Source organism: Delphinapterus leucas, chromosome 15 (genome assembly GCF_059928025.1).
Source record: "Delphinapterus leucas isolate spDelLeu-1000000601 "Yukka" chromosome 15, BTC_Dleu_Yukka2, whole genome shotgun sequence".
NCBI classification, from domain to species: Eukaryota; Metazoa; Chordata; class Mammalia; order Artiodactyla; family Monodontidae; genus Delphinapterus; species Delphinapterus leucas.
In genome coordinates this window covers 8,440,118-8,453,333 of record NC_143143.1, presented here as the reverse complement: position 1 = coordinate 8,453,333, position 13,216 = coordinate 8,440,118, and the positions used below count along the sequence as shown (strand labels likewise).

Sequence of the window (13,216 nt, the reverse complement as noted above, 5' to 3'; positions counted from 1 at the left end):
ATAGCAACTCTGTGGGGGAGGAACTTTGATTCCCATTTTATGTTTAAGGAAAGTGAGGCTCAGAGAACTCCGCAAACCTCCCCAGGGCCAGCCAGCCAGCCCTTGGCAGAGCTGGGATTCAGCCCCAGGCATTCTTGGCCTCAGAGTCTGGGCTTCTCTCTGTGAGGCGATGGGGCGATGGGTGGGGTGATGGCTGTGGCTGTCGACAGGCGGAGCTGTCCCAGAGGCAGGGAGGTTTGGATGAGCAGTTCAGAAGAGCGGCGTGGGGTGGAGTGGGGCGGCCCGTGCCCGCCCCCCGGGAGTGATCTTACGGAGACCCGGTTGGATGCCGGGAAGAAGAGCCCTTGAAGGACATGGAAGGACCAGTCAGAGAGGTGGTGAGGACGGTAGAATGGGGCCGGGAAAGCCCCAGGAGGGGAGGCTTTCAGTCTGTCAGCTGCTCAGCCATCAGCCCTTTGCTGGGGCAGAGAGAACAGTGAGCAAAAATGTGGTGACTAGGAAGTCCCTGCCCAGTTTAGGTCTTCTCGTGGCATCCGACGCCACAGGTGTTTCAGGCCTGTGTGTGTGTGTGCGTGTGCGTGCGTGTGGTGCTGGTCTTGTTGGAGAGAGGTTGTGGGGGAATGGGCCCAACCTGCACGCGCCCAGCTCCGTTCAGCTCTGCGGTCACTGAGGCTTTAATACCAATGCCATGATCACCTCTGCACACAGCTCAGAAGTGGTCTGGGTGCTGAGGAGCTCTTGAGGCTGGACCCGCTGCAGGCCACATCCTCTGTGTCCCCTGCCGCCTGGGCTCTCACAGCGATCCTGGAGGCAGGCAGGTATTTTAATCTCCATTTACTTGTCAGGGAAGCAGACCCCAAAGGTTCAGGAACTGGGTCCCAGTGAGGAAAGTGTAGTAGACGAGCCAGCGGCCAGACACCGCCCCGCCTGAATATGTGGCTCTGGCTCGTACCTGAAGCTGGGGCCGCTGTGTGGGGCACCAGGGAACCAGGGATCCTGCGCCCACCCTCAAGAAGCAGGGTCTGGAGAGACCTCTCAGCTGGGCTGCAGTTACGGATTCGATTATGGATTTGGGAACACGCTCGCCGCATTGAGGTGAGCACCTGGGCACAGGGGTCTGCAGGTAGGTCTCCAGCCCGCGGATGTACTGCAGAAGGGCTGTGCGCCCCTCTCGCTGGTGGAGGATCCACGTCCGTGTCAGCCAGCCGCCTCAGGTGCTGGCTTTGCTGCCTGCAGCCCGGCCAGGGCCTCTTCTTAAGGGGGGTGGGGAGGAGTGGGCCTCCGAGACCGGGGCCAGGCTCCCACCCTGCGAGGGAGGAGGAGTGTCTGCATTTTACGCTACCAAGACCTGCCCAAGACCAGTCAGCCAGTGGGGAGTGGTACTGGCCTTGAGCCCAGCTTGGTAAGGCCAGGGCCAGCGGAGGGTAGGCTTGGACCTGAGCCCTGGTCACTAGACGGAAGGCCAACGCTGGACATCAGAAAGAGGGTGTCTGTACATCTGCCCATGTGCAGGACCTGCCAGGGGCTCCGGCAGATCAAGACGAGAGCAGGAAAAGCCGTGGCTATCCGAGCTGTTATGCCGATTTGGGGGGGGCTGTCCCTGAGCCCTTGCTATTGGGGAAGATGTGATGGCCCCTCTTGGTCCCCCCCCTCCCCCCCACCGCCCAATCCTGTCCAGTGGATGCCGCTTTTGTGAAGTGTTAGCTCTGGGGTGATTTTCACACTTTTTCATAAGAAGGCAGACCTGCAGGGCATGGGCTGCTTGTCTTTGGGCGTCTAAGTTAAGACTTCGCTGTCTGTGTCTTGAATTCGGAGGAGCAGGTCCTGCATTGAAAAGGGTAGGAGCGTTGTTCACGCTGGCCTCTTGCGGGGCTGATGTGGTGGCCTCAGGGATGTCTGCTCCCCAGCAGGCAGGGACCGGGCACCTCTTGGAGCAGAGTGAAGGAGACGGAGCAGGAGGGGGACGTGGCTGTTTCAGATGGGCAGTCAGGGAGGGGCTGCCGCTCAGGGAGGGGCAGCCAGTGCAGAGGGGTCTGCTTGATGGGCGGGAACTGGTGCATGTTGGGGCAAGTACAAAGCTCCAGGGTTCTCCTAAGGGATTGTTCTCTTTTTTTCCATCTATCTGCCCCCTGTGACTGCTTGTCATTTGGCCCACCCGATGTTTAGTTCCAAGGGAACCCACAATTTGAGCCCAGGAACAACCTTGGGATGCTGGTGGCATCGAATTACCTGATGAGCGGGCACCCAGTGTCCAGCCTCGGTCTTCTGATGTTCACTTTGGTGTCTCCTGCGGAGTGGCCACCACAACGCACCCTGTACTGCCCAGGCTGCCGGCCTCTGCTTCTGTCCCTGACTGGGCGCATTTGCCCCGCTGAGAGCCTTTGTTCTCTGGTGGAGGCCACAGTGGGCCCCAGTGGACCCCGAGGCCAGATCTCTCCTCACCGCTCTGGATCACCTCTGGAGTGGGCAGCAGGTCCACCTGGCTTGTCTGCTGTGCCCAGACCCCTTGCCAGATTCTGAGCACCTAGAAAGCCCCCCTAAGGGAGGTGCCCGAGGGGAAGCCCAGAGCTCCCTTCCCTGGGGGAGGAGGTGCTTTTGAGCCTGACTAGGGACAGGGAGGATTGGGTAGAGGGTGCTGTGGACAGCAGGGTGGCTGAGAGTGTGGCAGGAATGGGGACTCCAGCGGGAGGACGTGCTGTGTTCCAGGTCCTTGGGGAGCGCGGGTGAGGGTCCGGCTAGGATGCGTGTGGAGCGCCAGGCTGAGGAGTGAGGCATCCCTCCTGCAGGCATCAGGAAGGAGGGACAAGATTGGACAGTCCACTCGGCGCGGCTGCCTGCTGCGGCTCCCTCACGCTGTGGGCTGCGCCTGTGCTCCCACCCAGGGCAAAGGGGACCAGAGAAGGAAGCCACGGCCTGGGACCTTAACTGCTCCAGAGAAGCGGCCACAGGGGCCATGGGGATGCCTCGGTTGGGGAGCAGGCCCGGGGCAGCATTCCCGCTGGCCCGCCCCGCCCCGGCGATGGCGCTGAAGGCATCTAGGCGGGCCAGGTGTGGTGCGCAAAACAGGCAGCTCCGCACGGGGGCAAGGTGAGCAGGAGCTGAGGGGGCGCAGCCGAGGGGGCACAGAGCGAGGACCGTGAGCTCCAGCCCATCTGCGTTTCCATAGCTTGGCTGCGCCCTTCTGTGTCGCCCGTCTGCTCTCCTTCCTCATGCCTGGCACAGAGAGGCGCCCACCAGAACTGCTGAGGAGGCTTCCTGGGGTGGCGTTCTGCCCTCTGCCCTCCCGAAGCAACAGACTCGCCCCCTGCATGCTCCAGGCACGGGCTGATGGGTTGGTTGCTTGCACAGACCCCTTTGGAGCTTGGGGCCAAGGCTCCCACAAGCCAGGCATTTCACTGGTTCCCGACCCAGAGCTTAGCCCTGCCGGCCCGGATAGGCCCTGGCAGCCTCGAGCAGCCGGATTCCCCGGGGAGATCGGCAGGTCCTGATGGCCGTTGACAGTGCCAGCTGGACACAGCCGGGATTTGTGGAGGTCACATGCTGAACGACTCCTTCTAACGTTTCTCCCCTCTCTGCATGTCTGATCTCGCACCCCGTGTAGGCATGACGAGTATTCTGATGTCAGCCATTGGACTCCCTGTGTGTCTTAGCCGCGCACCCCAGCCCGCCAGCCCTCCCGCCTCCTGTCTGGCCTCTAAAAGTCACAGCTCAGTTAAGAGATTGAGGAAAATGTCCATGAAAGGTAGTTCCTGCTCACAAATACTGTCTGGCCTCTGCTAAGTCTCCTCCGAGTCTTGCTGCCTCTGACTCTTCTGCACCGAACGCTCTTCTCTGACCACCACGGCCCTCCGCCGCTTCCTTCAAAGGGCCAGCCCATGTGGGGCTACTTCAGGGGGTCCCCCGATGACCACTGCCCTGGCCGTCACACGGCCAGGGAGGAAGGGGTTTCAGAACCGTTGGAAGGTGCTGTGAGTTTTAACGAAACTCAGGTGGAGGGGCCTGTGGGTAGTAAGTTCTAAACCTGCCATTTCTAAAGCCAATGATGGCTCTGCTTCCATCGTTGGGCCAGAGAAGTGTGACTGCCCCGGTGACCTTCAGGATGGTGTGAGAGGGGGCATGGCTCTGGCTCCGCCAGTCCTGCGTTTCCAGAGCTCACGGGCTTTGTGAACTCACACAAGCCTCCCGTTCGTGAGCGGAGCGCCTCCTACAGGGCAGGTTGCTTGTGGGAGGGATAGGAAGTAAATCGCTTGGGAAGCGCCTGGCAAATAGTAGTAGTACGGTGGTTGCTCTGATCCTGTTCACTGCCTGTCTAACCCCTGCCCAACGGGGGAGAAGGGAGGCCAGGGAGGGGCGGGGCTAACCCTGCCCAGCCCCACCCCACCCCTAGCAGTCGCTCCTGCCCTGCTCCCCCTTCTTACTCTGCCTCAGAGGCCGGCAGCTTCCTGAGGCACTCGGGTTTGCCCCGGGAAAACAAGGCTCTCAGCAGACGCTCTGGCCTTCCTGGGCTCGGATGTCCCTTTCGTGGGGTAGGCGGTCACCTGGCAGGCCCCCTTTGAGAAAAGTGGCTCCTGGAGAGTTACCTCCAGTTCTGAAAGGCTGCCTGGGCACAGGCAGGCAGGGGAGGTAGGGGTGCTGAGCCAGGCCTCACCGAAGGGATCCCAGGATCCAGCTGGAGACTGGTCTGTCCCTAGTCGACGTGGCCTTCTAGACCAGTCTTTTCTAGAAGGCCTCCTCCCCTCAATCAGAATAGGGTCCCAGCCAGCAGGATGGCCACCCGGTGCCGGTGGGGACTGTGCTTTTGCCTGGCTTTCTCCCCAGCGACCAGAGTCAGGGTCCTAGAAGTCTGTGTGTATGGGGGTGCGTGTGCGTGTGTATGGGGTGCGTGGTCTTCCTTTGCCTCTAGCTGTTTTTCAGGTCATAGCAGCTAATGCCCTTACAGTGATCACGGCTTTGGTTGGTATTGGGTCCACTTTTTAGATGAGAGGACTGAGACTCAGAGGTGACCTGATTTGGTCCCAGCCCAAGAGCCAGAATCCAACCTGACATCACCAGGTCCCTGCCCCTCTGCTCCCCTCATAACTGTCACCTGGCCTTCTCTGGTCTAGAGGGAGCTCAGACTTGTAAGTCTTTGCAGCCACAGGCTGATGGCCGTGAGCTTGGGTTCACACCAGAGCCCCGCTGGTCTCAGGGTCTAGGACCAGGAGCTCCCCCTGACCTTGAGACAGGATGACAAGCCCTGCCGGGATCACTCTCCCCAGGCTGCGCTGGTCTCCCTGGTCCCTCCCCTGTGCTCCGCTTTGCTGTCCCTCTGTGATTCTGCAGCTGCCTCTGCCTGGAGAACCCCTGCCATGCTGATTCTCTTTCTAGCTGGGGGCGTTTCTTCTCCTTGGGGTGGGGCCTGTTTGGTGCAGGGCCTCTGCTCCGGGCTTCCTGCACAGGTGCACACAGAGGAGTGGGAGGTTTCGGGAGGAGGGGTCGGGGACAGAACTGTGGGCAGCTTAGGAATGGAGGAGGCATGTCACTGACACCCCACAGTCCAGGGACAAGCCCAAGAAGACTGTGGTTTGCTGTGGCCGTGTGGCCGTCATCTGCAGTTGGTGTGCACACAGATGCCCCCATGGGGTAGGCACACACTACACACTTGACTCAGAAAACTTACTTCTCTTACCGAGACTTTCTTACAAGAATGATGAAAGCTGAGTAAAATAACACGGCCAGAATGTGCTCCAGAGTATCTGTTTTAGAAGCTGCTGTTTGACTCTTCCACATGTCCTCTGAAGCCTGGGACAGGTTTCCTGAGTGAAGGTGTGCAGGGCCCTGTCGTGGCTCCTGAGGGCTGTGGCCAGCTGCTGTCTCTGCCCCTCTTCCGTCTCCTCCAGGGCTCCTGGGGCCGGGCCCCCGGCGTGGGCCGGGAAGGGCTCAGCCGGCAGAGCTCCGGAGCATTCTGCGCCTGGCCCAGGTCTCTCCTCTCCTGCACGCTAACCTTCCCCTCTGAGCCGCCCTAACATCCCTCCCAGCAACTTGGACCGCTCACTGTCGTCCTTTCTCTCTCGTTCCAGCATCTCCAGTTCGTTCTCCTCGGGACACCACTTATGTTCTTCTCTCTTTTAGGAGGGCCTCCAAAGCCAGAGCCAGAGCAGGTGATAAAAAACTACACAGAAGAGCTGAAGACGGCCCTGGATGAGGTGCGTGTCACGGGAACCACGCTGCTTTTGGTTTTGTTTGGAAATGAGGGGTGGCTTAGACGAGGACGCCAGCCTGTCCCCTGCTGGAAGGTGCTTCCTGAGGAGCCTCTGGCCTCATCCAGAGAGCCATCCTGCCCGCCTGGCTGTTGGGAGGGCCGGTCGGGGTTCCTGTGGTTAACCCAGCCTGCCAGACCCCCGTCACGGCTGCACCTGGACCTCTCTCTGCTGAGCCTCGCTTCGGGGCTATGGCACTTTTCTCCGATTTGAATGGAGAGTCCTGGAGAATCTGGAGGGGTGGGGGTCAAGGTCATTCGTGCCAGTCCAGAGCCGAGGACTCTCTTCCCTCTTTCTCCTGCAAACTGAGTGCATAGGAGGCATCTGGTTGGTAAAGGTTTGGACAGAAACCTGAAAGTCATCCTCCCGTTGGCCCCTCCCTCCAGCCTGCTCTGCCCTCCCCCTTCACAGCTGTCTGTCTGTCTCTGCCTTTGTGCTCACCCAGCACAGCTGGGCTGCTTTGCCCCCCGCCACCCCCCTTCCAAGCTGCCGGCTACACAGCCGACACGTGGCCATGATGACTTAGTACCCGCTGCTCACAGCCTCTCAGCTGGGCCCCCGATGTGTAAGACGAAGAAGCCCCAGCCCCGAACGTGGCCGTCAGGGCCTCCCGGGATCTGGTCCTCCCCCCACCTCGCCTTGTCTCCTGCACCCTGGTCGCCCCTTGCCCTGCAGGTGCGCCGCCCCTCCCAGCGGAAACGCTGGCTCCTGCTTCAGAACGCTTTCTTCTCTCTACCCGAGGGCCCGTTCCGTGCTTGTGCGTCTGACAAGTTCCCTTTCCCTTGTAAAGCCCAGCGCTGAGGGCCCCTCCCGTACTTACCTCTCTGCCTGGCTGTTCTGGCCGCCGTCTCCGCCTGTGCTTCAGTTGTTACACCGGCCCCCATGCTTGGTGCCGCCTGCCGTCCCCTCTGCTGTGGTGACGGTGAGCCCTCTGTGCTCCCAGCCTCCGGAACAAACAGCTGTCAGATTGAGTTAGACTGGGGTGAGGCACTTCAGCAGACGAAGGCCGGTCCTACAGGACCCACCCCCTGTGGCACAGGGGCCGTGGGTGAGCATTCCCCGGGTTGGGTCTCCCTCTAGGACTGCATCATCTGTATGGAGAAGCTGTCCATGGCGTCCGGCTACAGCGACGCGACCGACAGCAAGACCTTCGGGCCGGTGGCTGTGGGCCGCTTGGCCAAGTGCAGCCACGCCTTCCACCTGCTCTGCCTGCTGGCCATGTACTGCAACGGGAACAAGGTACCCATGGCCCACCAGGGCCAGGGGTGGGGGTCGGGGTCTCCTTCCCGCAGCCTGTACCCGTCATGTTGCACTTAAGCAGGTGACTGGGGCTGCCGTGTGAGGGGCCCAGGGCCCGCTCGGAGGCAGCCTTGAGATGTCTGCAGCCCTGGCCCTGCAGCAGGATGGGCCTGGGGGTGGCAGGCGATGCCTGGCTGCCCTGCCTTTGATGTAGTTCAGCCGGAGTGGACAGGTCAGGGGGACGGAGAGAACGAAGGCCCGTGGTGGGCCTTGGGGCCTGGCCTTTACGCAGTGTCCCCGTGCCATCGTGTACCAGCCAAGATGCCAGCTTATCAGTCCACCGTTCACAGGGTTTTCTTTTTCATCTTAAACATGACTCGGCTGTGCAAGCTTTTGCTCATAAACCTCATTTTCTTACCTGATGCCAGTCTCTGGGTACCTTGTCCCTTTAATGAAAATTGCATGAGTTTCTGGGTTAAAACTTATCTTTCCAAGGAAGCTTCTAGAATCAAGTTTCTTTGCGAGGAGGCTGCCTGGGAGTTGGGCAATGCGCCTGGGACCCACTGTGTGACTCAGGGCCAAACCCGTGTCCCTGTGGGCCTCTTTCCCATCTAGCCAGCGGGGTGGCTGGCCTGGGTGCCCTTTCAGGGGCCCCGGCTCAGTCCACGGCATTCTGCCTTGTCCCAGGATGGAAGCTTGCAGTGTCCTTCCTGCAAAACCATCTATGGGGAGAAAACTGGAACCCAGCCCCGGGGGAAGATGGAGGTGTTCACGTTCCAGGTGTCCCTCCCCGGCCACGAGGACTGTGGGACAATCCTCATAGTCTACAACATTCCCCATGGCATTCAGGTAAGGGGCCCCGGCACAAGAGGAGCCTCCTCGGATCTTTCTGGAATCAGCCCTTCTCGGGTGCTGTCCTTTCTCTCCCGCCCCCTCCTAGCAGTCTGCGCACCCTGGGTCACTGTGAAGGTGCCTAGGCTGCCAAGTCAGGCCACCAGCAACCAGGAGGCACTGGTGCTGGGGGCTAGAGCCAGCTCCTAGGGTTGTGGAAACAAAGAGGTGGCCCTAGCCCTTTCCTGAGCCGGGGAGGGCTTCCTGGAGGCAGAGGCATCTTCGTTGGACTTGTACTGGGTGGAAGGCCAGCAAGCGTCTAAGCAGGAGGAGCGCTTTTATTGGGCCGGCCAGCCAGCGAGCCCACAGGGGCAGAGCACAGGGTGGGGAGGGCTGGCTGGCCTGACTGCTCTTGAGGGACCCGCTCAGTGGCCTGATCCAGGCCTGCGTGGGGCGTGCGGGGACAGGAACCCAAGCTCATTGGGGACCCAGACGGGAGCCCTGGCCCCTGAAGTCTCTGCCTTGGACCAGGTGGGGGGATCTCAGAGCCTGGGCAGGTTGGGAAGATACTGGGTAGTGGGGGCCAGGAGTCTGACGGGATGTCACTCGGTTTTGTCTAATTATGTGCTTCCCCTGGTTTCCCTCCAGTTCTCCGTGGCTCAAAGTGAAATTTAGAAACACTCCAGACAGCAGTAGAGCCACAGAGTGGGAGGGGACTTTGGAGTTGTACATGGCGTGTCACCGTGTGGCCGAGGGCACAGCAAGGGCTGTGCGCGGTTCCAATCGCCAGCCTCTGTCCAGCCTGCCGCCACTGTCTCAGGCCCCACTCCGGCCACTTCTAGAGCGAGAGTGGAGGGGCTGTGTGCCCGAGTGAGGGTGTCAGGCGGCAGGCCCTGCCATCCGGTCCAGAGAGCCCCGTGCCCAGAGGGCCTCCAGCGAAGCAGGCGCTTCCGTCCCAGCCTCTAAGGGATCCGGGCTCTTCGGGGAAGTGGAGGGAGTTAGCCGGAGTGTCTGACGCCGGGCTGAGCGGCCCGGGTTCAGGGAGGGCAGTCGTGGGTGGGCGCCGTGTTCACGGTGGGTCTTCAGAGCGAGACGTGAGACGGCAGTCGATTTGGTTGGTCACTTGAGCGCAGCAGTAGCCCCACCTGGAAGGCAAAGGGGTGAGGCTGGGCACCCGTGTCCGAGCACCTCTGCAGCCGGAGGGCCCCTCGGCTCCCACTCCCCGCATCTGTGTGCCTCCTGCAGGGCCCAGAACACCCCAACCCTGGAAAGCCGTTCACCGCCAGAGGGTTTCCCCGCCAGTGCTACCTTCCGGACAACGCCCAGGGCCGCAAGGTGAAGGCCCGGCCGACGCCCCTGGGAGCGGCCCCCCCTTCCCCCCGGCTGGCAGCTCTGGGCCCAGCTGTCTGTGTGCAGTGGGAGGCCGTGGGGTGGGGAGGGCCCAGCTCGGCGGCCACACCAGATCTGCCTCTGCTCACCTTACTGCGACAGGCAGAGGAGGACGAGGCCTGGGGGCCGGCTGGGGTGTGGGCCACCCCTTCCCGGGGACCTGCTGTACGTTAGGCATCCCAGGTGCCCGGGGTCCAGGGAGAGACGAGCTGACCTCACAGGTGCTCCAGTGGGAGGACGGGATGGGGAGGCGCTGGGGCCGTTCTACCTGGGTGGTGGGGGCAGCGGCCTGCAGAGCCACCTCTGCACTGAGACCTGAGTTGGGACTTCCCAGCTCTCCGAAGGCCGGGGAAGAGCGTGCCAGGCAGACAGAAGAGCCGGTGTGGTGGCTTTGGGGTGGGGACAGCTCCGAGGGTGTGAAGAGGCTTAGGGAGGTGAGGGGGTGTCGGGGTGGGTGTCTGCTCTCCAGGCCAGCCCTGGGAGCTGGGGTTTGTTCTAAGCGCTTGTTCACGGCCACCTTCTTCCCCCCCTCCCTGCCATTCCCTCCCCTTCCCCCTCTTCCTGCCTCCGCACCATCCCCTCCCCCTTGGGCAGGTCCTGGAGTTGCTGAAGGTGGCCTGGAAGAGGCGACTTATCTTCACAGTAGGGACGTCCAGCACCACGGGGGAGACCGACACGGTGGTGTGGAACGAGATTCACCACAAGACAGAGATGGACCGCAACGTGACAGGCCACGGCTACCCCGACCCCAACTACCTGCAGAACGTGCTGGCCGAGCTGGCCGCCCAGGGGGTGACTGAGGACTGCCTGCAGCAGCAGTGAGCTGGGGGCGCAGGCGTGCCTCCCCTGAGCCCAGGCTGCTCCTGCCTGCCTGTGCCCACCCCCTGGCCCCCCAGGCCCGGGCCTGCGTGGGACCTGGGCGAGCCTGGGAGTCATACTTGCGAGGGCTTTGGATGCAGCTACCTCAGTGCGTGGGCCCCTCCGTCCTCGGTGGGCCGCGTTGGGCCATCGGTGCTGGGGGCCCTGCAGGGGGTGAGGAGAGACTGCCTGCTGTGCCCCCAGCCAGGGGCAGGCCTGGGTCTGGGTCAGCTTCTCATACCTCAGATGTTCTATTTGCAATAAATGCCCTATAGCCAAAGTCAGCGGGCCCTGGTGGGTTTGTCAGTGGAGAGGCTGCGTGTGTGTGTGTGTGTGTGTGTGTGTGTGTGTGTGTGTGTGTAAAATCTGATGTGTGAAGGCCAGCACACACATGTCCTGCTGCGTCAGAACAGGAAGGGGCCTTACAGGCTGCCCATCCAACCCCCTAAATGAAGAAACCAAGGCTACAGTGAGGCCAGGAGCCGGGCGCTGACCTGAGCTGCCCCCGGGCCCCGCCCCAGTTCTCCTTGCAGTGCGCAGTCCAGCAGCTCTGCCAGGGCCCCTCCCATCTCCTTCCCCAGGGTTCTGGCTTTCTAAGCACTGCTCACATGGGGCAGGTGCTGCTGTCTTCATTCTACAGGTGAGGAAACAGGTTCAAAGGTACAGTGACAGCGGTAGAGCCGGGACTGGAATCCCGGACAGGATTAATCTGACCCCATCCTCAAAGTTCTCATCCTTCCCAACCTTCTTAGAAGGAGGATCCAATACTGGCAGGCTTGCTGTCTGCCTGGCGGGGGTGAGTGTGGCCTGGGGCTGAAGAGACACACACCCGAGTGACATAAGGGATGTGGGGGAGGGGGTTTGCGGGAGGGGGTTTGCTTTCACAAGCCCTTCTCGTATAAGAAAAGGACTGAAATTCTATGTTAGGACGCACTGGTACAAAGGTGAATATACGTTAGAGCATTTTCTTTCATCTAGAAGTTCCTTTTTTTTTTTCTTTCTGATTTTAAAAGAAATTTAAGCATTTTTGTGGACCCCTAGCAGTATTGTGGGCTCTGGGCACTGTGCCCACTGCCTCGTGGAGAAGTTGGCTGGGGAGGGCAGGGAGGCCTCCATAGAGAAGCTGGACCCCAATCCTGTTTGGTTCCACGGTGAGACTCGCTCCACTGCTCACAGGGCACAGGAGTTGGGTGGGCACCCGAGTGCCACCCTCATGCTCGGCTCCCACCATTACAGCACAGTGAGAGTCAGAATTGGAGAAAATGTTCGCAAATCTTATGCCTGATAGGGGTCTCGTATCCAAAAAATATCAAGAACTCTTACAACTCAACAATAAAAAGACAGATCCCCAATTTTTTTTAAATGGGCAAAGGACTTGAATAGATATTTCTCTGAAAAAGATACACAGATGGCTGACAAGCACATGGAAAATGCTCAACGTCATTAGGGAAACGCAAATCAAAACCACAAAGTGATACCACTTCATACCCATTAGGGTGGTTATTATTTTAAAAAAAGCAGGGAATAAATATTGGTGAGGAGGTGGAGAAATTGGAAACCTCATCCACGGCCGGTGGGAATGTAAAATGTAGCCACTTTGGAAAACAGCTGGGCAGTGCCTCAAAAAGCAGTTACCATATGACTCCGCAATTAAAACTACCAGGTAAATATCCAAGAACTGAAAACATGTCCACGGTAACACTCATAATAGCCAGAAAGTGCCCATCAGCTGATGCACGATAAACAAAACGTGATGTATCCATGCAACGGAATGCCGTTCAGCCAGAAAACAGAATGAACTGTTAACACGTACAACATGGATGAGCCTTGAAAACATTAGGCCAAGTGAAAGAAGCCAGACAGAGAAGGATGCACTGTGTGATTCACTTCATATGAAATATCCAGAAGAGGCACATCCAGAGAGACAGAAAGTAACTTAGTGGTTGTCAGGGGGAGAGGGAATTGGGAGTGACTGTTTTAATGGGTACAGTGTTTCCTTTTGGGGTGGTGAAAAGGTTCTGGAATCTGGTGATTTATGGCCAGTGAATTTTAAGAGGAAGTCTACAGGGGCTTCTAGGAAAGCTTATGTTTTTCTGATAAAAGAGAGAGATTGGATAACACCTCCCTGCTCCTCCTTTCTTCCTACTTTGATTGAGGATATGATGGCTGGAGCCACAGCAGCCATCTTGCTACAATGAGAAAAAGGCCAAGAGAATCTCAGAGACATTGACCCTATCGTCATTTGACCAAGCCCATGCCAGCAGCTGTCCTCCTCCAGGATTCTTGTAAATAAAAATAAATCCCTCCTTGTTTAAGCAAAACAAAAGCAAACAACCCCCCCAAAAAACCAAAGCCCCCAGAAAACAAAAACCACTGAACTGTACATTTTAAAATGACATGGTATGTGAATTATATCTCAATTTTTAAAACACATATAGGGAATTCCCTAGCAGTCCAGTGGTTAGGACTCCACGCTTTCCCTGCCGAGGGCCTGGATTCAGTCCCTGGTCAGTCAGGGAACTAAGATCCCACAGGCCGTGTGGCACAGCCAAAAAAAATTAAAATTTAGATATTTAAAAAATAATTAAAAATTTAAAAATACATGTATAGTGAGAACCCGTGGGAGTAATGTAAGTAGGGCAGGTGTCCCCAACGCCCAG

General features: G+C 59.1%; 1 protein-coding gene across 6 annotated transcripts in view; it reads left to right on the top strand.

Annotated features, from left to right (window-relative positions):
- DTX2 (deltex E3 ubiquitin ligase 2) overlaps positions 1 to 10,836 on the top strand; it is a 33,841-nt gene extending 23,005 nt beyond the window's left edge. For 4 of the 6 annotated variants that reach the window (XM_022588020.2, XM_022588018.3, XM_030763699.2 and 1 more), the window contains 6 exons: positions 3,602 to 3,742; positions 6,112 to 6,185; positions 7,320 to 7,478; positions 8,166 to 8,327; positions 9,555 to 9,644; positions 10,293 to 10,836. In XM_022588020.2, the coding sequence (XP_022443728.1) occupies positions 3,602 to 3,742; positions 6,112 to 6,185; positions 7,320 to 7,478; positions 8,166 to 8,327; positions 9,555 to 9,644; positions 10,293 to 10,520 (854 nt within the window). In that variant the 3' untranslated portion in view covers positions 10,521 to 10,836. The remainder of the gene's footprint in view (positions 1 to 3,601; positions 3,743 to 6,111; positions 6,186 to 7,319; positions 7,479 to 8,165; positions 8,328 to 9,554; positions 9,645 to 10,292) is intronic. The other 2 variants (XM_030763700.2, XM_089895753.1) reach the window with 1 other exon arrangement.
- Positions 10,837 to 13,216: the final 2,380 nt, after the last annotated feature.